Source organism: Penicillium daleae, assembly GCF_028827525.1.
Source record: "Penicillium daleae strain IBT 16125 chromosome Unknown utg000001l_segment0_segment0, whole genome shotgun sequence".
Lineage (NCBI taxonomy): Eukaryota > Fungi > Ascomycota > Eurotiomycetes > Eurotiales > Aspergillaceae > Penicillium > Penicillium daleae.
In genome coordinates, this window is record NW_026623149.1 from 2,644,515 (window position 1) to 2,670,987 (window position 26,473).

Here is a 26,473-nt window from a genome sequence, read left to right on the forward strand (position 1 = left end):
CAGGGGCAGGCGGTGGGGAAAGAAAGGCGGACAGGGAAGACGTGGAAGAAGTGGAAGAAGTGGACCAGTGGGAAGAGTGGAAATGGCTGGAAAGGAGGCCGTGCGCGTCATCGACGGAGATTATTCTTAGCCAGAGGCGGTGAGGCTTGTTGACACCCACGTTCTCTCTCTGTAGAGGATGTATGAGTGTGAAAGGCTACTACTTATATGGCCGCCCCTTATCTCTTCTATCTCTTGGACTGCTGCAGGTAATGGCAATTTTATCTTTCTCTTTCACTGGCATATTCTGCAACTCTTGAGCCGCACTATTATTGTGTATGATAAGGCATGGCTCCACAGAATACACCGTTGTCCTCAAGGCTATCACCTTCTCCTCCCTCGTATACCGGAAAATACCATCATGAATGTTTGAGCCAAGTCATACTTCCAAATGATTACACCCAATGAGTGTAATCTGGGCTTCCGCTGAAAGAGAGAAGATACAACATCATCTCTCGAGGCAGCTTGCCAAGGCTAGGGCCTCCAAGGCCAAAGCAAAAACTATGCCTGCATGCGCCCACCCAACCCATCTCTATATCAACACCGCCGACTATCGGAGAACTTCCGGAGGCTTTTGCACTCGACGAGCCTCTAAAGCCAGTTGAAACAAACCTTAACTACCGCCACCGGGATGCATATGGATATAACACCCATTGTGATACTCCCTGGCCCTTGCATCATTGGCCCTACACCACCGAGCACCCGATCCCGCATTGCCGGCTCTGTCTTCCCCATGCCAGCCAAGGGCCGAAAGGATCTCGGGGTAGGACTCTCCCCACGCTAAGTCGGCTCACGCATGGTCGAATGCGGGATATTTCCCGTATTGCAACTTAGCATTGGAGGATACGGTTTGCCCAGATGCTTGGCGATATCTTGGCCGGCCAGCGGAGTGGCATTACCCCCGCGTGGTCACCCGTAATATCTCTGGAGTTTGCAGCATTCTGGGGCTCGACCACGAGGAAGATGCGGAAGAAAGTGCGGGGGTTGAGCGCACGAGGGACGTATAAGAAGAAGGCGATTTGGATTATTGGCCTGGAAGAAGTGTGACATATCCAAGCTTGCGAATCATCTCCTTGATCATCCATCAACTCATTCTCCTCTGTTGATTAACGTGTGAAGTCCTGGTTGTTGATTCATCATGGCGTCTAACGAGCCTGCCGAACCTATTGCGAAGGGAATAATTCCCACCGCTCGTCAGTCCTTCAAAGATTTGTTTATTTGGAAACAGCGTGTCGAGGTGACGAATGAGTATGGAGAGACCCATGCCGAGTGGCATAATCCAGAACCCATCCATAACCCTATCAGCTTGATGGCGCAGCTGTCTGCTCGAGACTGGGTCTTCTTCATTGTTGGACTTTCAGCATGGACAGCCGATGCATTTGATTTCCATGCACTTTCTATTCAGACCAAAAAGCTCTCCGACTACTACGGTCGCTCCAAGACAGACATCACAACGGCTATTACGCTGACATTGTTGCTGAGAAGTGTCGGGGCAGCTTTCTTCGGGTTTGCTGGAGATAAATATGGTCGCAAATGGCCCATGGTGCTCAACATGATCGTGCTTGGCATTCTTCAGATTGCCACCATCTACAGTCACACATTCCAGCAGTTCCTGGCAGTCCGTAGTCTTTTCGGTCTGTTCATGGGTGGCGTGTACGGAAATGCTATTGCTATGGCTTTGGAGCATTGCCCGTAAGTTCACATCATCTTCCACACAGTGGTCATACTAACGTTTTCTTGCCCAAGTGTCAATGCTAGAGGTCTCATGTCCGGCATTCTCCAGCAAGGTTATTCCCTGGGATACGTGCTTGCGGCATGTGCCAACCTTGGAGTCGGCGGTGCTACTGATAGTTGGAAGACTGTTTTTTGGGCTGCTGGTAAGTCTTGATGGATACTGACAGGCATTAGCAGCTTATACTAACGTCTTATCCAGCTGGGATCTCCATTGGTGTCGGAATCATCCGAATTTTCTTCCCGGAGTCAAAGCAATTCCTTGAGGCTAAAAAAGAAGGCAAAAGAAGCATGAGTGCAGGCGAGTTTTGGAAGGAGACACAAGTTATGCTGGCCAAGGAGTGGAAGATGTGCATTTATTGCATCATACTCATGACTTGGGTAAGCCCAAAGTTCCCAAACTCTCTACAATCAACAAAACAGCATCTAATTTGGTCGTCTTCAGTTCAACTACTACTCCCATACTTCGCAAGACTCCTACACCACTTTCATGCTCACGCAAAAGCAACTCAACAATTCCGGTGCTTCGAGGGCATCAATCCTGATGAAGACTGGAGCCTGTGTCGGTGGAACAATCATCGGGTATCTGTCACAATTTGTTGGACGTCGTCGGGCCATTGTTGTTTCAGCTCTCATATCTGCCATCCTCATTCCAGCGTGGATTCTACCAACAGGGGAGCCTGCACTCAGCGCCACCGGCTTCTTTATGCAATTTTTCGTCCAAGGTGCATGGGGTGTCATTCCAATCCACCTGAACGAGCTGTCTCCACCCGCCTTCCGTTCCTCGTTCCCCGGTATCACATATCAGGTCGGGAATATGATCAGCTCTCCGTCGGCTCAGATTGTCAACGCCATTGCCGAGTCTACCTGGGTCACAACCCCATCTGGTAAGAAAGCGTCTGCCTACGGCCCTGTCATGGGTGTTGCGACAGCCATTATTGCCATCGGAATTATGGTCACCACTGCCTTTGGGCCTGAGAAGCGTGGTCGTCGGTTTGAACTTGTCGTTGCGGCTGTGGAGGAGCACCCCAATGTCAAGACCGCGGACATGGAATTGGGAGAGGGTCACAAGGCGATGGATGAAAGGATTGAATTGGCAGAACAGAAGAAGTAGATGGATTCTTGGTTGGCGGATGTCCTATTTGCGGGCATACACACTGATCATGTCTGTTCCCTTCGCAACCTCATATGATCGGGCAGGTTTGACATACAAAACTCTGCGGAAATCTCCGGTCTCTGAACTATCAGTCTTCCTCTCTTTTCCGTCACCCCCCTCAGCTAGCAGATTCCAATGAACCCCTTTCAATCCCCAAGGTGGCCCTGGCAACTTCGGGTCCTTATATAAAGGAAATTCTAAGCAGATAAGAAGACCGTCTGACTTTGTCACCCGAGCCATACTTGCTGCCCATTGCTTTCGTTGCTCTGGGTGTAAAGCGCATAGGAACTGCCCAAGGACATCAGCAACTTTGAACTCATCACAAGCATGAATGGTGAAACTCACTGTGTAGTCGTAGATAATATCGAATTTAGTACTTTCGTCAACGGCCCCTTTGAAATCCCATTGAGGGGTAAAGAAGTCACCCTGGAAGAATGTCGCCGAGCCACGGGTATGAGGCTGGCGCTGTTCGCTACCAAAATGATATGCGGATGGCTTCACCATCTCCTCAGATGCGTATTTCTCAGCTTCCTTGACGGCGGTGTCGGATATCTCCAGTCCATACGCGTCGAACCCATGCAATGCTAACATGACCACGTCGTACCCGCGACCACACCCCTGGAACCTCGTGAATCAGGGAATTCGCCGTGTGAAAAGGGGGGTTTTATGAGCAAGGATTTAAAGAAACTCACTGGGACAAGTGCCTTCTTTCGTTTCCCTTCCGCAGTCAAGGGATTGAAAAGCTCACGCTCTTGTTCGACAATGTCTACCAAGGCTGGCGAAGCTTTTCCCCGGTCCCAGAGGCCACTTTCTCCCTGATCCCATAAATCTGACCATCCCGAGCCATGATTCTCAACGGGGCTGTCTTAATGAGAGATAGTTCGCATTATCTTCAATGCCGGCGAGTTCCCGACCACAGATAGAATGCTTGTCTACTCACCGATTGAGGAAGGTATTGAGCAGGCGACCACCCCCACTGGGCTGTGATGTATTTTGTTGAGCCATTACATTTGGCAACCACCGGAGGGCGACGGAGAGCTTTTTCTGACAGAATATTCAAATGGAAATGGGGTTCGAATAATAGACGTAAGCCGTGGATTGTTTCGACACGTGACGTTGACCGGAATTTCAAGCCAACGCTGACAAAGAAGAAGTAGGTTAAAAGAGAACCTACGAGATGAAATGATAGAACGAGAACACTCTAGATTGATTTGTGAGAGATTTCAGATCTAGATCCCAAAGGGCAGGTCTGGAATTCGTCACTCTTTTCCAATTGGCATACCCCGAATAGCCGAACGAAGTGGGGTATGCAAGGAATCATAAAAGCTGAGAGCCCCGCATTGAGTACAAATTCTATGTACAACGTGGAAGATGCCTAAATATCTGTGGACTTGGCAAAAGCCTCCCAGACCTCCAAGTCCCGAAGCGTTTGCTCACATTTATTGCGAATTGTAGACACTGCATCGGACCCCAGCGGCAGCAAAGCGGGCCACGGCTTGCCACTTGCTTCGTTCTCACCTTTCACAACGTCAACTATGCGCTGTACTCCTTTCACAGTATCGCCGGGTTGGTTCCCGTTAAAGTCATCGAAGTTCTTGGCCACAGCCTCCGAGATAGTTCGGTAATCCTCAAGCTTGGATATCGATCTGCTGCTTGGAGCCTGGTTGAGAAGCTCAGTGCGGAATGCACCAGGTTCAACGAGGAGGGTTTTGATTCCAATGGGTTCAACTTCTTTGGACAGAGATTCCGCAGCATCTGAATGGAGCGTCAGCTTTTGATACCCTCCTCAGCACACGATACGCAATCACCTGAATAACATACAGTGGATCGCGGCCTTTGAGGCACAGTAAGCTCCAAGGGCTGGAAGACCGTCCCAAGCAACCATCGAGCCAATAAATACCACGACTCCGGCCTTGTTACTCCGCATGTGTGGAAGGAAGGCACGGGTGGTATTCAATGCTCCGAAGACATTCGTATTGAACTGGGTGAACCACTGGTCATGGCTGGTAGATGGTGGACAATTTTTATCAGCCTCAGAACTTTTCTCTTAACCCCATATTTTAAATGGGCCTACCTATTCTCTTCGAATATGCCAAACTGGGTATAGCCTGCATTGTTCACCACTATGTCAATCTTTCCATAGATTGAGATTGCCTCTTCGGCCTTGCGGTTGAGTACCTCCTGGGATGCGGTAACATCAAGCTGCAAGGTCGCTGCGCCGATGTCTTTCATATGAGAGATTCGCTCCACGTTTCGTGCGGTTGCAATGACCTTGTCACCTCGTGAGATTACTTCTTTCACGAGCTCTGAGCCAAAGCCGGACGAAGTACCGGTGATGAGCCAGATTCGGGGGTACATGGTGAAGCGATTATAGTATAGCCCTGAATGTATAGCAAAGTGCTGTATTATTGTTGAGCTAGTTCTTGATCTAAATGAACAAGCAGGGTGGGTTCTACGCTTTATATAACTTCGAGGGGCTCCCATCATACATACGTTTAGATCTTCCGAGGACACCGTAAAAAGCTCCACCGGGTTGTAAATTGACCATTCAGACTGAGCAGGTAAAATCGAACATCCTTTTACACGGCTTTGACGGCTTTAATTATCTAAGCTCCGTTCAAGAAAGCCAGCTCATCTGTAATATCGTAGGCGGGATGAGGCTAAGGGCGTCAGGTGCGTTGTCGGGCACAGAACGGGCGGGCCCGAATAGCTTCGGGGTTGCCGTCCATCATCGGTATAGCCCAAAACACGGCAGTTTAACGGTCACCGGAGCGTTCTAGATCCATCAAAATCTCTTGAATACAATCTGATAGGCTACTCTGAGATATAGTATCAATATGTGCCAATTTTGGCGATTCATTCGCGGACCTATCCCGAATGCCCGCGTCGTAGAAAATCGCACATCCATTGTCTGTCTTGGCAAACGACGTGCATAGCACTTCACAAGAGTAGACTGCCTTGAACTAGAATTTCATTTACTATCTACGAATACACAAACGCCTTGAATCGTTATTCATGCAGACCCTCTGAACCCGTTCGTGTTCCTGGTTTGCGGTCATTGCGCTCGCGACCGTGGGAGATAATATAAAATAGGGCATAGGATTCAAGGAAATGAGGAGGCTTAAACTTGTCACACAAATTCCTACATGATAAAGAAAGCATTGAAAAGAATCGGCCAAATAACTTTCTATTAGACCTGACAACGTGATAACAGCATTTTTCGATAGGCTCTCTTTGATACTGAGGACTCACCTACACAGAAGGGGTGTTCGACGTCATCACTCCTGAACTGCAATTTGGGCGAGAGGCCCGCAATTCAAGCTTCTCTTTGACCGCACACCATCCCAGATATGACGATGAAAAACCTGGAAAGTTGCCCGAACCAGTCAGTCATCATGGAACTTTCATTGGTCAATTTCTATCCCGAGTTGACGCAGCTAAACTTTCCAACGCGTTTCAGGCAACTTGATTTGCGCACGACCGGGACCAAGGTCCATGATGCACTCTTGTGGAGAGAACCCTTTAGAGGAAGAGATTGACAGCGAATTAGATTCCCAGATCTGATCAAGTGCTTGAACAGGGGTCCTAGCTGTCAATCTTAATTTGCCATGCCCCGGAAAAGGATTTAATTTCGCACGTTGTCCGCTCGTCTTTCTCTAGACACTTTTGCCTGACACGCTATGAAGTCAGGAACAGTCGTCTATTCGAGCCTAGCTGCGGCGACATGTATCGCTTTAGTGACTTGTCTTGCTGGAGCATTGACTCATCACCACGGTAGTTCTGGCTCGGTGAGTCTGGAGGTTGAGAAGGATGGTGGGAACAAGTCGAGTCCGTTGCTGTATGGGATGATGTTTGAGGTGAGATATCTCGCTACTCTAGTGTTTGAATGATGGCTCATTGTTTATGTTTCTAGGAAATGGACCATTCAGGTAAAACAGCAGCAATAGTGCGAAACCCACAAGGCGAGTGGAATGCGACTGACGACTCGACAAGGTGATGGCGGGATTCATGGACAGCTACTCCAAAACAATGGGTTTCAAGGATTGAGTCTTGGATTGACATCTTATGCCACAGTGGGAGATGCGCAAATATCTCAAGATATCTCAAGGCCCGTGAGTGCCGCAATTCAATCGTCGCTCAGTGTCTCGGTACCTGAAGGGGTATCAGAATACGTCGGCTTTGCCAATACCGGTTACAATGGCGTGCCAGTTAGTAACGCGACATATAATACTTCATTCTGGATGATGGGCGATTATTCGGGCACCGTCAACATCCAGTTGATTGGATCGCATAGCGGGATAGTTTATGCGGATCACAATCTGACTGTCCAGAGCACGGCTGCGAATTTCACACAATTCAGTACCAGCTTTGCCTCGAAGGAGTCAGCGGATGGAGATAATGAGTGGCATCTGACTTTCGATGGATCAAAGGTCGCTGGAAGCTCATTGAACTTTGGCTATATCCAGTTATTTCCACCAACCTACCATAACAGGTCGAATGGGCTGCGCAACGATCTAGGTACGGTTCTGGAGGAGGTCAACTCCACGTTCCTCCGTTTCCCTGGCGGCAACAACCTCGAGGGACTGCAGGTTGACAGTCGGTGGAAGTGGAACACAACGATTGGACCTCTGGTCGATCGACCCGGCAGAGACAGCGACTGGTTCTACCCCAACACCGACGCTCTCGGCCTGGATGAATATCTATGGTGGTGTGAAGACATGAACATGTCTCCGCTGCTGGCTGTCTGGGCAGGCAAGTCCTACGGCGATATTCTATCAGGCCCCGATTTACAACCATACGTCGAGGATATTATGAACGAACTTGAATATATTCTCGGAAACTCGAGTACATCTCAAGGAAAAATCCGCGCACAGAACGGACGCAAGGACCCATGGAAAGTCGACTACGTGGAAATTGGAAACGAGGACGATCTGACGGGTGGATGTGCGACCTACCCTGATCGCTTCAATCAAATCTACAAGGCGATCCACGACGAATACCCCCACATCACGCTTGTCGCGTCAAATGGGGATTACAATTGTCTTCCATCGCCTCTTCCCGAGGGTGTCATTATCGATTTACATTTATATCGTCTGCCGGATGATTTCGTTGCCTTGTTCAATCAATTTGATAATCAGCCGCGAAATCAGTCCGTCATGGTCGGTGAATACGGCTGTCGCAATACGACGGATGCGAAAGGCACGTATTGGTCGTTTCTGCAGGGAAGCTGTAGTGAGGCCGTGTATATGATTGGCATGGAGCGAAACAGTGATATAGTGAAGATGGCGGCTTATGCACCCATGCTAGAGCACTTTGGATTCACATCCTGGTCGGTAAGTACCATTTTTCTTTTCTTCCAGGATACCATTGGCCCGTGGAAAAACTAAAGTTTCCGGCTTCAGCCTACGCTTTACGGTTTTGATTCCAGTCCAGGATCGATAACACCCTCGACCTCATACTTTGTGCAACAAATGTTTGCGTCTAACAAGGGGGACACGATACTACCGGTGAAATCATCGTCGGATTTCGGGCCTCTGTATTGGGTAGCCTCGAGAACGGACTCGCAGTATTATGTCAAGTTGGCTAATTACGGCCCTGATGAGCAGAATGTTACCATCAGCATTCCTGACACTCAATCCGGACGGTTATCGATGCTCGCTGGGACGCAATACCAGGGTAACCTTCCCCATAATATCACAGTTCAAACGGTGACAAGTGAAGTCAAAGGCGACGGTGGGAAATACACGGTGACTATGACGGCCTGGGCGATCGCTGTGCTGGCCGTTTCATGAATAATATTGGTACATTCCATGGTCAATTGAGTTCTACGTTCCTGGAGAGAAGGGTGTGGTACGTGGTGACCGTTGTACATAGTTCGGCTAGATGGTCAAATGAGACACCTCAGAATCCAGAATTGACTTCATCTTTCCAGCCTTTCTGGGGGAGATCTACAGTCAGAATGTCGACCAGGATGTGGCACGTGAGCTGAAGTGAGGGGGTTGCAATTGGGTTCGTAAGAACCAATGACTTGATTCCAAAGTTGCCACCACCTGCAAGAATGATGATTGGTATGGGGTCCGGATGGGGTCGGCTGCTTTTGAGACGGTAAAAGTCTGGGGAATATCGAAGCCCCCGTCGGCCGCTAACCAAGGCCCCCACTCTATTAACGTCGAGTGTTGGTGAAACACTGAGCAGTGAGCGTTAGTTAGTTAGTGACTGTTAACTCCTGTCCTGTAGTTCTCTGAAACCTGGGGAATAATGGATCCTGTACACTCGACAAATGGAGTTAGTGAAGCTTATTCACGGCCCCCGCAATTCCGAGCCAGCCAAAACCAGGCTGGATCCGTGGTTCGATGGGCCCATTAGCCAATGGTGTCATGCGACCGTGCCCAGGATGACCACAACATCTCCAGATCGATGGCATGTACGAGTCATCACACGGCCATCTCAGGTGGTGTGATGTATCCCCATGTACATTGTACTGTATACTACCAAATGAATGTACCCATGTACATTGCCCTTTACCCCGCATTTTGGGCTCATATATAACCTCGATCCGGTGTCGGGTCCAACCTCGTCTACTACTATTCCCATCTCACACATTACTACTACTTTCACAGTCAACAACATTCACGATGAGCACCGATAAGATCCCCGAGGAAGACCTGACCAACTACAACTCGCAGTGGGTCTCCTTCCACATTCGGGATCATCTCAAGGACGGAGAGATCAAAGTGCAGCACACTGTCATTGAAGGGTACCGTAGCCTCATCCCAGGGTACTAGGTCATCACCCCCTACTAACACGCCATCAACCTATTAGAGGCGAATTCCACAGCCCGACCGACCGTCGTAAGTCGCTCACCGAAGATGAGATCGACTACATGACCATCGAGTCCGAGGGCATTGGCGAGATCTGTGCCCGCGGCCGTCGCGGCAGCGAGGGTCGTCTGGACTTGTTCCATGGCGATACCAAGATCTGCGAGCTCCACTGGGAGAATCGCGGTGGAGAGTTCCACAATCTGGTCGAGGTGCTGGATGATAATTCCAAGTATAGAGTCGAGCATGGGGGATGGAGTCCACAGGCAGGTCCGCTGGGACATGTCTTCGTGGACGTTTCGGAGCGGAAGAACAAGTAGTTCGCCGCTGGTGAATGAAGGAAAGGGGAGAATCCCATTTTCCTTCGGTCGATAGACAGCGTGTCTACTAGACCATCTCAATATTTATTATGTGCAGTATTATGTTATATAGCCCCGAAACTACCTTGGCTTCAGAACCAAGGCGAATGATCATGATTTTCTTAATGAATGTGCATTTTCCGTCCTTCGTCCCTCTCCCATGCCATCTCAGCTACCAACCTACTCGGTTTCAGATTGATGGCGAACCTCCTCGCTTTTAATTCCAATCCCCCCCCAGAAGACGAATCAGTTGTGATAAGCGGGCTAGGTTAAAACGGATGGGCCGGCCTCTCCGAGGGGCTGCACCTACTGTATTCAGGTATCTCATTCCCAGGGGGGTCAGCGGTACCAGGTACTTCTCGTGTCTTAGCAAGATGACGTGTGGATACATCGAAATCGTATTAGCATGGCTCGCCCTGGACGGAATCACTCTAGGTGGACGAAATGACTAGACTTTGTTCTGGATGATATCAGGCTGAATACTTCTCAAGATTTCCACCATCTCTGTCCACACTTAGAGCTGTGCCTTAGCTCCCTCTTTACTCTTGACGAAACGCTTAATACGGCAGAAGAGCCTATCTCTCTACGCCTCATAGCCAATCGCATTGGAGGCCCGGAAAAAGGAGAAAGATGTCAAACGTGCGAAGGGAGCGCTCAGCCTTTCAGACACCTTCGGATCCACGCCAACGAAGTTTCCTGGGAATCCCATATCAACGGATCTCACACTTTGCGCATACTTCACCTGATTCTCCGTCAACTTAATTCTCAATGCCTGGATGTTATCCTGTAGGTGCTCGATCTTCCCCCTGTCGACTAGAGGAAAGGTATTCGGTGCCTTGGAAGACCCGGGAATATCCGGGTTTCTGCAACCTTCGCAAGCGTTTCTGTCATTCGAGTCTCCTACATATTCTATCTAGTCTGCGGAGACTTTGCCCTTTCTTATTGCGCTCTTCAACATGCTCCTTCCTTCATCTGGATTCACTGCCAAGAACCTCCTATGGAGTAAGAGCCATGCCAAAAGACGAGCTATGGGAAGTGTCCACCTTTAAATATCCCGAAGCATCACATTTCAGTAGACCTGGCAGATGCAGGATATATGGGAAATTTAACCGTCTTCGAATGCCAGAAAGCCAGGGGGCGTACAGCAAACCCGGTAAGATATGTAACAGTATGTAATAGTATGGTTCAGACTCTTATAGCCAAAAGTTGAGGTATCAGATATCAACCGCCCGGGTGGTCTAGTGGTATGATTCGCGCTTAGTAAGATCTCCCAGAAATCAACCAATCATCATCAACCAATTTACTAACAGCTCCTCCAGGGGTTCACCCAAAGCATTGACTGCGCGAGGTCCCCGGTTCGATCCCGGGCTCGGGCCAATCTTTTTTTTCTTCTTCAAGTTTTTGCGGTTAAGCTAACCGCATCGTCGTCGTTTGCACTTGGAGTAGATGTTTGTTTGATTGTATATTGATTTCTGAGGTTGACATTGTACAAGTAGCCCCTATTAGATAGACCGTGGTCTGCATCACGGGAATTTTGACCCCGCTAGAAGCATCGCTAGAATCGGCAGTCTTCCTTCTAGAACAGCAAGGAAAGAACCTTAGTGAAGGCGAGAATGTTGTTGATAATCTGTAATCACACATTAAATCTCCAGATGGTTGCTACATGCAATTCATTCTTCCTCGCTGGGTGCATGTCGGCTCCACCGCCGCACCATCGGCCCCCACCGATGTAGTAAATATGGCACGGGAAGAAACACGGTGGCAATCCCACCTAGCAGGGTCAAGGTCCAGGCAATACCCAGCTTTCTATACATTGGCTCTGAGACGTAGACCATGACGCCAGAAGATACAAGGCGCAGCATCTGGACGGCAGCCAGGGCACTAGCAGCATGGTATTGGAAGGCCTCAGCGACGTATTCGTACGAGGAGACAAAGACGCACAGCACCCCGTAGCCCAGAAGCACGGATGAGCCGATCGGGGACCAGACTGAGATAGACGGCCGGGTTGTCCAGCCCATCCAGAACAGTGCAATCGGGATAGCGGGGGCCCCGAACATGGCCAAATAGAGACTGATCTCCGGAGCCGAGTAGTCACGGCCTTGGGAGCGGTTGCGGAGGATGTCTCTGCGCACCAGCTTCATAGCTAGCGGGACGAATGGAGCGGCGAGAAACACGCCTACTAAGACACCGAGGAAGGCAAGACTTGTCTGGGTGGGCTTGAATTTATGTACCTTCTCGTAGATAGACACGTAGCCCGCGATGAAGGTGTAGAGGATGATGAATATGGCCGAGAGGTAGACTGTAAACACCATGATAATCGGCTCTGTCGCAAATAAGAGGAACGGTCGATACATTGCGTGGGCGAGGCGGCGCAAGAACGAGACCCTTTTGAACTCTAGCGGCGCTCGGTACCGAGGGTCTCCAGTGAGGCGGCGAAGCTGCTTCGCTTTCCAATGAAGCAAAATAGGACTGTATGTCTCTGGCGCGCACAGCACGAATAAACTCAGAGCAATTCCCGCCAAGATTATAGTCATCCAATCTACGAAGCGCCAGCTCACTGCATGGGCTTCGGCGACGAATACACCGGGCGTGGGGGCTACTAGCGGTCCTATGAAGGACAAAATGGCGTACATGGGGAATGCATAGACTCGCTCAATCCGTGACCAAAGGTCAACGATAGATCCCGCGGAGCACACCAGGGGAGCAGACCCGAAAAATCCGGCGAGGCCTTTTGTGACCATTCGCTGTGCCGGTGACCTAGCGAGCCCCGCGCCCATTTCAAATAATATAAAGAGCGAGAGCGAAGGGATGAACACGGGATTGCGTCCGACAACTTCGGAGATAGGCGCTATGAACAGCCCCCCTATCCCCAAGCCGACTAGGTAAAGGGCTAGTGAAAGGGCCAGTTAGTTTCTGGGTGTAGCATCCAAACCGACCCTATTACTTACCAGTGGGAACCGTCTCGATCGCGAAGTTATCAGTTCCATAAAGTTTCCGAGTCTCGGGGGTGAAAACAACGGCATCAATTGTAGTCGCCCATAGCATCGTGGCTGCCGTCAGTGACAACAGCGCTGTACATGCCAGCCGGCGCGGGACAGGCCAGTTATGCGGATCCATCAGGTCGCAGTCGCCCTCGAAAGTGACCACAACGAGTCGATCTTTTTGGACTGACTCGCCATTGATTGTGCCGTCCGCGGCCCAGTCGGGCGTACCATTGGGCTTGCCGTTGCCTGGTCTGTGTCTTTCCACGCCTGTCAACATCAAATCAACCCTGCCTCCCAGAGTCTCTAGCGAGTTGATGGTGTGTGGATCGTCTTGAAATTCCGGATCATAATCCGCGCGCTCCACATCCCCGTCGCGTTCCAAGTGTGTGCGAGTCGTGTGGCGAGGATGAAGGGCTGGCCCAGTAATGAGAGTGCGCTGCCCATGCTCTCGTCTTCGTCTTGCCGGTTCACTCTCGTCTAGCTCGCGTTGTTCTGACTGGATCTCTCCTTCATGGTAAAAGTAGCGTCGCTCCCGCGTCCAGACGTTATCAGGCTTGTCGTGTTTCACCACAATTTGTTTCTCGAGTTGTCTGCGGAATCGACGATTTTGAAAAAACGACTGCATTGTGCGCGCATGTGAATGTTGCTGCAGCCGAAAAAAGAGTTGGTTCCAGTAACACTTACGCAGTCGACATTTATGAACTCATCTTTGGGACGGAAAACATCTTGTCAGCTGCAGGAACAGTTACCAATCGAAGTCCGTTGATGTGGCAAATGACTGGTGCCGAAAAACATCGAGGCATGAAGGGAGTCTATCGTCATCAATCGGCCTGCTCTCCCGCTAATGATAGGCCCCATCATGGCTGGCTTGGATGGGTCCGTCGATGAAGAATACACAGTACCCCTCTCTACTCGCTCTGGTCATTTCGAAAGTCATTAGAATGACACGAAGATCAAGCGCAATAGGGACACTAAGGAGAGATTAGAGAGGTGTAAAGAGTTAGATTCTATCTGGGCGAAGGGATCCATCTAAGCTGCTGGGCAATCGCAGATCATGTGACTACCCACTACTCTATCTAGATTAACACCAAGTGCTCGGTACTCCGTACCGTTAATGCGCTAGGTTTTTCACAGAATAGATGGCCATATGGGGTATGTATTTTTGGTATAGTCTAACATGGGCTGGAAGAAGCGAAGTACAGCTTGTTGACGAGAAGATGAGTGTTGGTGAGTAAGTAATGACTGAGTGATGGCAGCATCTATGATTAGTCACTTAGCGATCGAATGACAGTACTGACTAGATCACTAGTTATTTAACTAGCTAAGTATGAGACCGTGCTGACTTTCACTCAGTGAGCTTGCATCTGATCGTTCTCATTAAAGCGGCGGTCGCCTAGGCAGGAAGCCCTACCTGACGGTCATCATTCTGTGTATATAGGTGCATATACATCTATATCACCATGGTCTCCGGTTTGACAGATCTTCCACCTCTTGCGACACTTTCTCCCTCGCACTTATAGGTGTTGTGCTTGTTGTTCTACTGGCCATATCTCGAGTTTGAACAAGCATGAACTTGCGGTCACTTTGAATCTTTATATGGAATAGTCTGGTTCTAGAAGCTATAGTGCAGTGTCTATTCCCCTATATATCTACGAATTTAACTAGGTTATAAAGCTTTAATCCCATAAAAAGTTCTATACTTAAAAACTCTAGTTCATACCTTGACAGCGTGGCTAGGTGAGCGCTCCGTCTGTGGTCCTGACATTACAGTAGATGAACGACTGGGTCATTTCGACAAAGAAGGTCTTGTTTGAATTCTTGAATCGATCGAATATCTCCTTGAGCCACATTGCGTTTTGCTTAAGAGATAGGAAAACTATGCCAATCGAATCGCCAGTCTTCTGACACCTTCTCTGGCCAGACGCGACGCCAGATGGCTTTAAGATAACCTGCCAGTGCTTTTGGCGGTGGTTGAAGCTGACTCGGAACTGGTTCTGTCACTTCCACCTGTATCTCGTGCCGGCAATCATCACGAATACCCCGAGTGATCCGCCATGGGCGACACAAATGGAAGAGCACAGATAAGAAATGTGTTGGGCAGCTCACCATTCCAAAGTTCCCGGCATCAGTAATCTTAACATTTAATTCCTCTAATGGCAGAGATATTTGGGGCTTGCCAGAGGAAATAATCTCGAATATAGACCGAGCAAGTATCCCATCAAACGCACCATTGATCAGTCGTTCGCGCATAGCACCGTTGCAAGCTTCTGATGAATCCGGACCATCTCCAAGCAATTCGGAAGGAATTCCTCTGTCGAATTCGTCGTCGAACGAAGGATTGAATAGGTTGCCGTCGGCATCCTCATCATTATCCATGGGTGAGAATGTCTTGGCAATATGTAGATCAAGTGAGATTGACTGGAGCCTCGGTAGAGCTCCAAGAGCCTTGTACAAATTTCCTTCTGTCGAGTGTCCTTGCGAACGGCGAAGGCTTAGTGTGAATTCTCGAAGGTATAAACAATGGCGACCAAGTGCCTCTAGATCGTTTTGAGTAAGGTCCTCCCCAGGATAGTTAAGCAGCTTTAACTCCAATAAGCGAGATCCATGGAAAGTGGCAAGCGCGTCCATCGAGATCTCGGGGTACCAGCCATCCAAAGTCAGGGACAAAAGCGGGGGCAAGCTTCTCAATAATTTATTCGCTGCTTCCGCATGATCGTCTGAGTCGTCTCGTTCCTTTCGGAGTTTGCTGAGAACAAGTGTTTCCAGACAGGGAAGCTGGAACTTCGTTGCTAGATGTCTCAATACATCCGACGTAAGATATGCGTCGAATTCAAGAGACTGTAATTTTTTAAAATCCGTGTGCACATTCCAATAGTCCATTCTATCCTCAGTGATGCGCCACCAGTGTTTAAAGCGAAGAAATCGCAAATTTCCCAATGACTTCTTGGGATTTTCCCTTACCCTCTGACCAAAGCCTTTCCACGGCGGCGGTGTATAATATACCGGACTAGTCCCTGGAACAGGGTAGACCAAAGAAACCTTTTTTAAGTTTGGTGCAAGACCAGAGGTCATACAAGCCAAAGCATCTTCATGGTAGCAGCTGGAAGCTATGTCAATGTTGGGATTATCGTCACCCTCATGGATTGTCTTGAGGCTGAATAGACAAGGTGACGAGGCCAGGAGAAACTCGTACGAATCTGTGGAGGGAGTGACCAGATTTAGCAGAAAGAATCGATCGATATGCAGGCGACAGTCTGGTCTGATCTTATGGATTTGATCCAGCAAAAGCTTTGGAAACTGTGTTGGAAGCAAGAAGTGTAAATCTGAAAGCGAGGGCAATTGCGGAATGAACTGTGCTAAAGGCAGCCAGAAACCGCTAGATTCCAAAATAGCTTGTGTGTCTAGTGCTAGTTCAATCTGTGGTAAAAGGCTGTCCGATTGGAGACAGCCATTAAAATTCGTGGGGTTCCCAATGAGAAAAAAGGATCGGAGGCCAGCACCCTTCGAATTCAAGCCAATGGAATCTGCTTCTGCATTGATATCGTAGACCAAGATACATCGAACATACCGTAGCCTGAGAATAGCTTGATGGTTCTGCATTCTAGTGTAAAATTTCTGAGCCAGTCTCTGATTTGGATCCAAGCCAACTTTGAGGGTATGATAAAGGAACGGGGAGGCGACAGTATGGCAGGCCCGATTCGCACATGCGAAAGCACGAAGACTGAGATCATATGTGGACAATTATGTTAAAACTTTTTGCTGGATTTCAAGTGGCAAAGCCTCGATTGGTGAAGTCATGACGAGGCCAAGTGGAAATAAGTGAGATCTGCAATAATGCACATTTGGAGGGGTCAGCGGGTGTTTAAATAGATCGAAAAAAGGCATGTGGGACCGATGATCAGTGAGCCCCGTTTCCGCCCCCGCAGGGATCTCCCATACACCGATAATATATGTAGGAGACGAGACAAATGAAAGATGTATCTCAGGCCTTAGACACCTGATATGATTTAATTGGGTAGCGGCTGCTAGGATCTACGCTACTTCACTAGCATTTACACTCTAGCTAGGCAAGAAGCCTACCCGAAACGATCGAAGTATCACCCTTTCACCGTAGAGTGCTCATTTTACTTACTAACGAATCTAAGAAATGCACACAAACACACACACACACACACACACACAGAGAGAGAGAGAGAGAGAGAAAGAGAGAAGGAAGGGCTTCAAAGACATATTATAAGTATCCATGTGTGCGTAGCACCCCATTCCACAATATCGTTAAATCAATCGACAACCCACGGACCAAAAAAATAGATACGCTATACCCTACTACATGATGGACACTTCGTTCAATCTAGACCATAAAAAGACGTATAAAAACGATGATAGAAGTACAAGACTACGGCATCGAAGAGCATTAATTTCTGCATTACGACAGTACGTCAGACATCGGGATTAACTTAATCTCACAGTTAGTTACCCTGAAGACAATCATCTGTGTCAATTGCTGTGTCCGAGTCTATGTTGATTGGTTGTTTATTCAACAAGGCTTTAGACCTATTTGCCCTATTCGGTTAGACCATGTCAGCAACTTGCATTAGCGTGAAAAGAAAACCATTATGCTCCATATTGGGTGGCCAATCAGAGCTTGACCTGGCGACCATTCCAAGCTAAGGGCCAAAATTACGGGCTGCTCCGGAATTTTATAATCTGCAGACGTCCCCCAGTCATAAAACAACATCCTAAGTGATGACCGAGGGTAATCAACTTGCAGGAATCAGCAAAGTATTATCTAAGCGATGTCATCCGACTCGGCGATCATCCCGTTAAGCCAAATGCCGCAACAGACTGGTATTCGCACTCAGAAAGATGACTGGACCGGTATCGTCGATCGAACCGAGCGGAGGAAATTGCAAAATAGGCTGAATCAGCGGGCCTTTCGTATGGGACAACCTCGTAGTTCATCACATACGATTTATCGCTAATAAATGACAGGTTTACGACGACAACTTAAACAACAACAGCACCGTCAGAGAGCTGAAATTAGGGACTCGGTCACACACAATCCCTTCTCTCCCAATTTGAATGAGCTTCAAGACCGGTTCAGGTGTATTGTTGGCGCACCCGAAATGCCGCAGCTTATGTTCCAGTTCGAGAGTGCGGCTTCCGACAGCTATAGAGAAAGCTCGCCCAATCTTGACCATCTCCTCTCTCTACCCAAGATCAATGTCCAGCATGCTATCACCGACAATATTCGTTCAATTGGAATGACAATGGAATGGACAAAAAAAGACGACGCGATCTCCATATTCAACGCACATGTCCCGGGCTTCTCAGATCTTCATATCCCCTTCGATCTACAGCCAACCGAAGTTCAGAAGCGGGTTCCTCACCACCCCTGGTTGGACTTCTTTCCATCTCCAACATTGAGAGATAATCTCATTGCGCTACAAGATGTAATTGATGATGAAGATTTATGCCATGATCTTATGGCCTTTTGGGATACGCACAATACCTGCGCAGCGTTACTTGTCTGGGGACCATCGTGGCAAACGACTAGCTGGGAAGTAACTGAGTCTTTCATAACAAAATGGGGATTTTTGCTATACGGCTGTACAACATTATTGAGGAGTACAAATTTTTGGAGGGTTCAAAGAGGCGAAAGGCCGCTAATATGGAAGGATTATTTCACCCCACAAGACCCTTTCCTTCAGCAGTTGAAGAAAAGCAGGGAAAAATGTTCGTAACATCCTGAATTATAGCTTTGAATCCAACCAGAATGTTGTATAGTGATGCAATAATTTAAATAATTTCAAAATCTGAGGTAGCCTTGGCTCTATGGAGGTGATATCGGAACGAGGACGGCCAAAGTCTTGGCAGATATTTCATCAGCCACGGGGATAAGCCATAATGTCCGGAGTATGCTGACAAGAAGGGTTGATAGTAGCTTTTGTACGGTAAGGTGGGTACCGGTGAATTTGAATGAATTACTCATCTCAATTATCATGTCCCAAGTGTACCTGGATCACTGTGCAGATACGCGGCGGTGAATCAACAAGAATGGTCCCAAATTGACCCTAGCTCATACGTGCGGTGGCCTGTCCCGGATAGAATACATTTTGGTCTGACGAGGTCACGCATTCGCACCCCCATCGACATTCCAGGCATCTCCTGTGACAAAGCTACTTTCTTCGCTGAGCAAGAAAGTCACGACATTGGCAACCTCTTGCGCAGTACCATCTCGTGGAATTGGTGTTGCTGGGGTTGGAGTGAAATTCTTGACTCGCGCAAGATTTGCACGATGCATTGGGGTATCAATAACACCACTAATAAATAATTCAGCGTCGTTTGTGAGAGAGAGCTGGGGGGGAGAGAAAACAAGGAGGTCTCACGGTAAGACGCAGTTCACCCTCACCCGTCCTTTGGTCTCTTTTGCTGCACTTCGAACCATTCCCAAAGCTGCATGCTTCGACGCTGCAAAAACCGCACCATTCAAAAACCCCTTTTCAGAGAAAATACTGCCTATATGGACCACGCTCGCATGCTTTGATAAAAAGCCAGGAACTAACGCCGAAGAGAGCACGTTGAATAGTCCTTTAACATTCAAATCCATGATGAAGTTGTATTCGTCTTCACTTGTCTGCCATACAGCGTCTGTACCTAAGCCGTGACCACCAGTACCTGCAAAGTTTGCGATGCCATTCAATTTTCCAAAGTGCTCTTTGGCCGCATGAAAAAAGAAGTTAACGGCGGAGCGATCCGTGACATCCACAGGCTTAGCGAAGCACTTGGAGGAAGCTTCCGGGGTGAGATGAGCAAGCAATGTCTCCAGGTTCTCTTCAGAAATGTCGCATACAGCAACTTCGGAACCTCTTGCAAGGAGTGTTTGAACGGTTGCAAGACCCATACCTGAAGCGCCTCCAATAATAACATAGGTCATAGCTGTCGTGGATGAAGTCATGTTGCGATGGGATTCGTGGCAGATCGTTCTCTGCGAGAAAATTGCCTAAGTAGGTCTGGATTAAAGATCAGATCTTCTTTCTCATGCCATGTCTTCCGGTAGCGACTGTTTGTATTTATATTCTCTAGTTTAGCTTCCCTTTAAAGTTTGTAAGCGTCTTGCGTCGGTGGCACGCTATGCTAAGTAGATGGCCCCATATTCCCGCTTAGTTGTAGACTAACGCTAAATGCTGACATTTGACGCCCCGCCAACGCTGTATTTTAAGGTTAAAGGCGGTCATATGAAATGAAATGTGGATGGACAATACCATATATCAATGAGATCGACCGTCGGGCCATCGATTTCTCAGAGGACATATCAAGAGTAAAGAATCTTTCATTCAGTTAGTCAGAAGGAGAGAGACAGAAGTGCAGCATTTTCCGGATTAATTTCAGGATGAAGTATCTGGGGGAATCGACCACTGCCTATCCTCGCCTTGGCCCTCTAACCATGGTAGACAAGCATTGTAGAGTGCCGCGATTTCGCCATCGCCCAAATCCATGAACTTTCCGAACAGATCCTTATCAAAGCGCTCGATGAATGCCAATTGACAAGCCAAGAATAGATCCGCATATCCGGGCTTATGGCTTTCAAAGAATGGCCCTTCCTTCCCTTCCATGCCCTTCAGCATCCGGATCAACGCGACTGACTCAATCTCTACTATATTCCACAACTCGTCGATGATATTCTTGTCCGTCGGTCGTACCTCTGACAATGGCTTTCCGAGAGCAGCAGACCGCGTCTCATGAAAATATTTGTGTCCCCGGGGGTCGAGATGATCCGCAACTCTGGGAATAATGAACGGCCGGAAACCAGGCTCCAGGAGACTCATAATCTTGGCTACAGCAATGAACAGTGCGTAGCTGACATCACCGGAAGGGAATAGTGGCGGAGATGGAAACACCTTATCGAGATGAAGCGCAATATTCAGTGAATCCATCATGGCTCCACTTGGATTCGAGGTTATCGAGGACTCGTGGAGGATTATCGGCAATGTGTAAAGTCTACCCTGCTTGTTTGGCGGTAGATCTAGGCTTATGGCCAGAGGCTTGATGTCCGGGTACGAGATCCAGCTCTGCGTGTAAGGTATTTCCTTGAAGTTGAGGACTGCTCTGATCTTCAACGTGTTGTGTGACCATGACTTGGAGGGACCTAGGGTGCAGCACGTCAGTGTGAGTAGTTCGATTCGGGGAAGACGAGGTGGACCTGGAAGATCTGAGAAGAGGTCAAAGAAATGAACTGGCTGGGCTTCAGCCATTGTGAAATTTTATCTGGTGTCTGAGGGCGAAATGGAGAAACACTCTTTGGTGTGAGATCTTGCGCGGGCCAGACGGCCTACACAAAAGTGGGGTTAGGCCACCCCTCGGTCGTGGATAAGAGTCATTCGAGAAATCGCAAGGCTGACCTGATATCATTAAGCACGAAGAGTCTCAAACAATGATTACAAGTTAATATCCTGTTAAATTGAATGACTTCGCGTACAAAAGTCAGGCTTCATGTCGAGTATTATACCCACTCCCCAATATCCGCACACTGGAAGTACTTGGCCTAGCAACAAACTTGGCCGTGCCTTTATGAGAGGACATGAGAATTTTGAAAAATTCGAGCTAAGTCATATATATGCTCAGTATTTGAAGGATCTTTGCTCGATGCATACTTATTGTAATTCAGTATTCTCCGGCTGCTTCGTAATCCAGCTTTATCTGAGTTAATGACAGTTAAAAAGTGGGCATCGTTTATAGGTGCGGTTTTAACGAAAGCAATTCAGCTGGCACTTCAACAATCTTATCACGCACATAATCGGCAAATCCTTTCCCAAATCCATCTAGGCGACTAGAGCTACTTACGCCTCTGCCCAATATACCGTAAATTACAAAATGCACGGCATGAATCTCGGGGAACTCTACTCGCTCAATCAGAAACGAGTCATCCCAGTCATCATCAGCCGCAAGCATCGTCCTCATACGTTCACGGCTCATATATGACCGTAGCCATGGCCAGTATTGTGGATTTGGAACAAACAGACCGAAGTTGAGGTTCGCACCTTTATCTCCAGACCTACCCTGCGCAATCTCACCAAGGCGGATGGGCTGGCTAGCACCGTTAAATAAAGATTTCTCATCTGGCGATGGCGTGTGATCATAGCTGGCTCTGGGAGCTAGTGGTTCATATTTTGGTGGGTGTCCGGTTGCATATGAGACGACATTGTCGGGTCCATCGATAAAGTTGATCTGTTCATCGACGAGGTCCTGACTGACGATCGCGGGGTAGTAAGCTAAGAACGGCCGTGGCATGGCGCTGCGTTGATCCAGCGAAGAATGGAAACCTGATTTTCAAAGGCATTTCATCAGCCTTTTTCCAACCTCTGCAGGTATTCATTAAAGGAATACTCACCTGAAAAGTGTTTGAGTGAGATCTCCCTCATGGCCATCACCACTGACAGGACTGCTTGCACTGAGACCGCTGCAACAAAGACTCGCAAGTAAGTAGTACTGCTACGTTGTGAGGTAGGGTCAACGGCTGGAACACCAATCCTGGATGACAAGTTAGGCTTCTCCAAATCTGCTACTCCTTTGAATCGTCTACCCACCGCTGGAACTCGAGAGTGTCAATCTTTTCCAAGGCTTCAGGTGGTATAAAGTGACGAATTTGTTTCTCAATCAAGTCACATTTTGCACTTGTGCCATATCCTGTAGCATTGAGAAGCAGCTGTGCTTCGAAACCTCCAGGATAAAAGATAGCCAACTTTGTCGTCGGGGGTGGAGCATAGCCTCTTATTCCATGAACGCGAACCCTGAAAGTGATGAGACAAATGATTCACAGAATAGATCCATCACCGCTGCCTTACCTATCACGACCTGTCTGTTCGATAGCAATATTGTCCAATATTGCACTCACATCGCTATTGAGATAGACGTTACCCTGCAGTTCGTACAAGAATTGGCTGCGAACTGTGTCGACGTCAACCATTCCGTCGGTATTGGAATGCTTGGTAATTATACATGAGCCGTCCGACTCGATCTCTGCAATAGGAAATCCAGGCTTCACAAATTTTTCGATGGGATATCGATCAAACCCGGAGAAGTTACCACCAGTGACGTAGGCAGAGCATTCAATAAGATGACCAGCAACAAGTGCACCAGCAAGCCGGTCGTAGTCTGTTTCGCTCCATGAGTGCCAGTACCAAGCAGCGGCGATGACTGGACTTGCATCTGCGACGCGACCACATATGATGATATCGGCGCCGCGCCTCAGCCCATCAACGATTCCTCGCGCTCCCAGATACGCGTGTGCGGAGACCATAGGAACGGGATTGATACTATTGAGAAAAGCATATGTGAGCGGTCCTGGGTTCACGGCCCGGTTATCACCATCGAGGTGCTGGAGTTCGTCTTTTGACCTCGGCATGTTGGGACCGAATTTTGAGTGCAGGTCATCGCCAGACAAATAGGCGACCTTCAAGTTGAACCCTTTTTCCCGTATCTGTTCAGACTCAACATCTATATCAGGTATGATCAAGCAGCATTCTTACCAGTTCTTCTACCTTCGACGCAAGACCTTTTGGATTGAGGGCACCGCCATTGATTACAACCTTGATCCTCTTGGCGAAAATCACCTCGATGGTCTGCTTGATCCCTTCCCAGGCTGTTTCCTCATAACCGGAATGCTCTCCCTTCTGATAAGCCTGTGCATTGTTGGCCATATTTACCTCTATAAGTCTGTCAGCTGAACTATTGCTGATCTGTACAGGATAAGTAGAATATCTTACCTGCGAGATAATCGCCCGTGATGAAATCAACTTCTCCGAGTGTCGCTTGACGATACATCTCATATGCAGGGTCGCCTGGAGCAGTCAGTATAAATTCGATGCAAAGTTTCAACTATCATACCATGGTATCCAGAGCAGTTGGCGACCTTCACTGGTCGTCTACCGACATTGCTGTTTTCTGGTGACATGTTGTACAGTTGAAGTCGCACAAATCGTGGCTTGTTTCCAAACACTCTTCATCGAAAGGGATGTTGCATAGCAGCCAGTATATAAATTTGCCAACTGGTCATTATTTTGTTCCGTGTTGGACGACCCCTCAGATGGAAACCTCGGGGACGAGGTCCGAGGCAACGACGATCGGCCTTTGCAGATCGCATTATGAGTCCCACACTTACCCTATTGCACAACACAAATTGACCCACTTCCCCTCCAGGCTTTTGCTGGATGTCTGCATAAGTTAGCTACTATTCATACAGTTTAGTCGAATAAAAAAAAAGGCACAACTTACACTGTTTTTGATCAGGCTCTGTTGGCTTGCGGGGGTATGCTGGGCCAAAGCTACGGCGCGCCTAGCGTTTCGGTTAGGCCACTGACAGTCTGATGCGGGCTTATTTTAATTGACCCCGCATCATGCCTAGCTAGGGTGACTAACGCCCTGTTCGCTCTTCCCGTATAAAATCGTCCGCCACGTTCTCACGAAAAGCCTTGAAAGGACCTCGAAATTTGATCGCACGAGCAAGGTATTCACTTGTTACTCCCTCAACGATGGCTCGTATCAGACACGAAACTGTGCCTGGAGATGACGTCTACGGGCCCGGGACGTACATCGACAATAATGTGCTCCCGGCTCCCGAAGACGCAAGGCGAATCTTCGAGTTGCTTGCATCAAGGACACCAGGCTTCACCAAAGACGCTAGTCTATGGGATACCGTCAAATTTGAAGGCCGATCAGACCCCATGATTCCTGGTCCCATGAAAGCCCCTCTGGTATCTGCTGCGCTGCATGCGATGTGCGGATTGGTCGCGAACGAATTGCTTGAGCTCCGTGATGAAAAACCAGCGAAGGAAAGCAGCGTGACGGTCAATACAGATCACGCTGGCATTTGGCTAGGGGCAACCTTTACCACGTACGTGGAAGGGTCGGATATTTCTGCTCTCGCCCGCAGTCGCTCTTTGTCAAAGATTTTCGCCAGGGATTTCGAGCAAGGATTTGGCATTGGGCCATTGGCTGGAAGAGCCACGGCGCTTTATCCTACGAAAGATCCCCGGGTGTGGTATCAGCTTCATGGATCCCTCGATGCAAGCAAGACTCTCAAATCAATGGGCATTGACATGGAAGCTTCATTGCAATCCTTGGCGGAAGGGTACAAATATATCAAGGATCACGTCCAGAAGTGGAGCGCGGATGAGTTGGAGATGCATAACTTGAGACACGGACTGTGCGGGAGCATCTGTTATTCGCCTGAGGGATGGAGAGCCACCGAGATGGGGAAGCGCCTGGCTGCGCATCCCTTGGTAAATTATACTCACGAGTCATATGCTCGTCCAACTCCTTCTGTGCCACTTCCAAAGGGCTCGGATCGTCGCCCACTGGCAGGAATCAAAGTTCTCGAAATGGTACGCATTATCGCAGGTCCAGCTATCGGTGTGACTCTCGCCTCGTTTGGTGCCGATGTGATTCGCGTCAACTGTAGCAGACTGGTGGACTTGAACGTAAGTAGAGAGCTCAGGTTTGGTAATGGTCTCAAAATTCTGACTCAGCTTGCAGGTGCTTCAACTGACCCTTAACGCGGGGAAACGCACGGTGGACCTCGATGTTAGCAAAGAGTCTGACATGAACCTCCTCAGAGACCTTCTGAATGATGCAGATGTCTTCATCCAAGGGTTCCGATACGGTTCTCTCGACAGGAAGGGTCTTGGACTACAGAGCTTGCTGGAGATGGCTGCGAAGCGCAACAAGGGCATCATCTACGTAGATGAGAACTGTTATGGATCCGATGGACCATTTGCAGAGCGACCAGGTTGGCAGCAAATAGGAGACGCTGCTTCTGGGGCGTCATATGTAATGGGCAAGTTTTGGGGATATGATGAGGGAACCGGTGTTCTTCCGCCTCTTCCCATCTCAGATATGATGACTGGTGTCGTTGGTGCCCTGGCAACAATGCTGGCTATTCGAGACCGCGCGCTTAATGGTGGATCTTACCATGTTGTCAGCTCATTGGTTGCGGGCGACACAATTCTTCTCGACCCCGAGGTTGGGCTCTACCCAAGAGACGTGGTGCAGAAGACCCTTGATCAGTTTACGTTTGAGCGCTCGTCCCCTGATCAGTTTGTCTCTGAGATTTTGCTGCAGATAGTTGATGGCTGGAAGCGGGTGTTCCCGGAGTATCTGACACGGGAGTCTCCCTTTATGACAAGCTTCAAGGACACGCCATGGGGCCAAATGGAGCTTCTCAAACCGGTCGCGAAGTTGGCGGATGAGGAGGCAACCCCTCGATGGAAGACGGGCCCAGTCCCTAACTGCCAGAACAGCACTATCAGATGGGCGTAAATATTTCTGGCGAGGCGACGTACAATCGATGTCCCTTCCTTATGAAGTGGAATTCGAGAAAAAAAAAAG

The 26,473-nt window shown here is 48.7% G+C and overlaps 13 protein-coding genes across 13 annotated transcripts; 6 read left to right on the forward strand and 7 right to left on the reverse strand.

The window, feature by feature from the left end:
* Positions 1–897: 897 nt before the first annotated feature.
* On the forward strand, positions 898–1,086 carry N7458_000847 (uncharacterized protein; the record flags this gene model as incomplete). Its single annotated transcript, XM_056904241.1, has 1 exon — positions 898–1,086. The coding sequence occupies one exon, from the start codon at positions 898–900 to the stop codon at positions 1,084–1,086; it is 189 nt and encodes a 62-aa protein (XP_056772008.1).
* Positions 1,087–1,177: 91 nt separating this feature from the next.
* Positions 1,178–2,884, forward strand: N7458_000848 (carboxylic acid transport protein; the record flags this gene model as incomplete). The annotated part of the gene is made up of 4 exons (XM_056904242.1): positions 1,178–1,731; positions 1,786–1,916; positions 1,973–2,151; positions 2,216–2,884. 4 exons carry the CDS (start codon positions 1,178–1,180, stop codon positions 2,882–2,884), a joined length of 1,533 nt encoding a protein of 510 aa, XP_056772009.1.
* Positions 2,885–2,908: 24 nt separating this feature from the next.
* N7458_000849 (uncharacterized protein) lies at positions 2,909–3,931 on the reverse strand (the record flags this gene model as incomplete). The annotated part of the gene is made up of 3 exons (XM_056904243.1): positions 2,909–3,544; positions 3,619–3,787; positions 3,867–3,931. 3 exons carry the CDS (start codon positions 3,929–3,931, stop codon positions 2,909–2,911), a joined length of 870 nt encoding a protein of 289 aa, XP_056772010.1.
* Positions 3,932–4,301: 370 nt separating this feature from the next.
* On the reverse strand, positions 4,302–5,284 carry N7458_000850 (SDR family oxidoreductase; the record flags this gene model as incomplete). Its single annotated transcript, XM_056904244.1, has 3 exons — positions 4,302–4,681; positions 4,748–4,929; positions 5,001–5,284. 3 exons carry the CDS (start codon positions 5,282–5,284, stop codon positions 4,302–4,304), a joined length of 846 nt encoding a protein of 281 aa, XP_056772011.1.
* A 1,322-nt stretch (positions 5,285–6,606) lies between these two features.
* On the forward strand, positions 6,607–8,718 carry N7458_000851 (alpha-L-arabinofuranosidase A; the record flags this gene model as incomplete). Its single annotated transcript, XM_056904245.1, has 4 exons — positions 6,607–6,783; positions 6,840–6,855; positions 6,920–8,259; positions 8,329–8,718. 4 exons carry the CDS (start codon positions 6,607–6,609, stop codon positions 8,716–8,718), a joined length of 1,923 nt encoding a protein of 640 aa, XP_056772012.1.
* An 843-nt stretch (positions 8,719–9,561) lies between these two features.
* N7458_000852 (aegerolysin family protein) lies at positions 9,562–10,064 on the forward strand (the record flags this gene model as incomplete). Its single annotated transcript, XM_056904246.1, has 2 exons — positions 9,562–9,683; positions 9,749–10,064. The coding sequence occupies 2 exons, from the start codon at positions 9,562–9,564 to the stop codon at positions 10,062–10,064; spliced, it is 438 nt and encodes a 145-aa protein (XP_056772013.1).
* Positions 10,065–11,773: 1,709 nt separating this feature from the next.
* On the reverse strand, positions 11,774–13,712 carry N7458_000853 (uncharacterized protein; the record flags this gene model as incomplete). The annotated part of the gene is made up of 2 exons (XM_056904247.1): positions 11,774–12,993; positions 13,052–13,712. The coding sequence occupies 2 exons, from the start codon at positions 13,710–13,712 to the stop codon at positions 11,774–11,776; spliced, it is 1,881 nt and encodes a 626-aa protein (XP_056772014.1).
* A 1,235-nt stretch (positions 13,713–14,947) lies between these two features.
* Positions 14,948–16,687, reverse strand: N7458_000854 (uncharacterized protein; the record flags this gene model as incomplete). The annotated part of the gene is made up of 1 exon (XM_056904248.1): positions 14,948–16,687. The coding sequence occupies one exon, from the start codon at positions 16,685–16,687 to the stop codon at positions 14,948–14,950; it is 1,740 nt and encodes a 579-aa protein (XP_056772015.1).
* Positions 16,688–17,883: 1,196 nt separating this feature from the next.
* N7458_000855 (bZIP transcription factor) lies at positions 17,884–18,655 on the forward strand (the record flags this gene model as incomplete). Its single annotated transcript, XM_056904249.1, has 3 exons — positions 17,884–18,025; positions 18,080–18,540; positions 18,608–18,655. The coding sequence occupies 3 exons, from the start codon at positions 17,884–17,886 to the stop codon at positions 18,653–18,655; spliced, it is 651 nt and encodes a 216-aa protein (XP_056772016.1).
* A 562-nt stretch (positions 18,656–19,217) lies between these two features.
* N7458_000856 (SDR family NAD(P)-dependent oxidoreductase) lies at positions 19,218–20,045 on the reverse strand (the record flags this gene model as incomplete). The annotated part of the gene is made up of 2 exons (XM_056904250.1): positions 19,218–19,410; positions 19,477–20,045. 2 exons carry the CDS (start codon positions 20,043–20,045, stop codon positions 19,218–19,220), a joined length of 762 nt encoding a protein of 253 aa, XP_056772017.1.
* Positions 20,046–20,475: 430 nt separating this feature from the next.
* N7458_000857 (uncharacterized protein) lies at positions 20,476–21,342 on the reverse strand (the record flags this gene model as incomplete). The annotated part of the gene is made up of 1 exon (XM_056904251.1): positions 20,476–21,342. The coding sequence occupies one exon, from the start codon at positions 21,340–21,342 to the stop codon at positions 20,476–20,478; it is 867 nt and encodes a 288-aa protein (XP_056772018.1).
* Positions 21,343–21,820: 478 nt separating this feature from the next.
* N7458_000858 (acyclic terpene utilization AtuA family protein) lies at positions 21,821–24,041 on the reverse strand (the record flags this gene model as incomplete). The annotated part of the gene is made up of 7 exons (XM_056904252.1): positions 21,821–22,410; positions 22,479–22,618; positions 22,675–22,878; positions 22,933–23,567; positions 23,617–23,795; positions 23,854–23,928; positions 23,975–24,041. The coding sequence occupies 7 exons, from the start codon at positions 24,039–24,041 to the stop codon at positions 21,821–21,823; spliced, it is 1,890 nt and encodes a 629-aa protein (XP_056772019.1).
* Positions 24,042–24,618: 577 nt separating this feature from the next.
* Positions 24,619–26,404, forward strand: N7458_000859 (uncharacterized protein; the record flags this gene model as incomplete). Its single annotated transcript, XM_056904253.1, has 2 exons — positions 24,619–25,566; positions 25,622–26,404. 2 exons carry the CDS (start codon positions 24,619–24,621, stop codon positions 26,402–26,404), a joined length of 1,731 nt encoding a protein of 576 aa, XP_056772020.1.
* Positions 26,405–26,473: the final 69 nt, after the last annotated feature.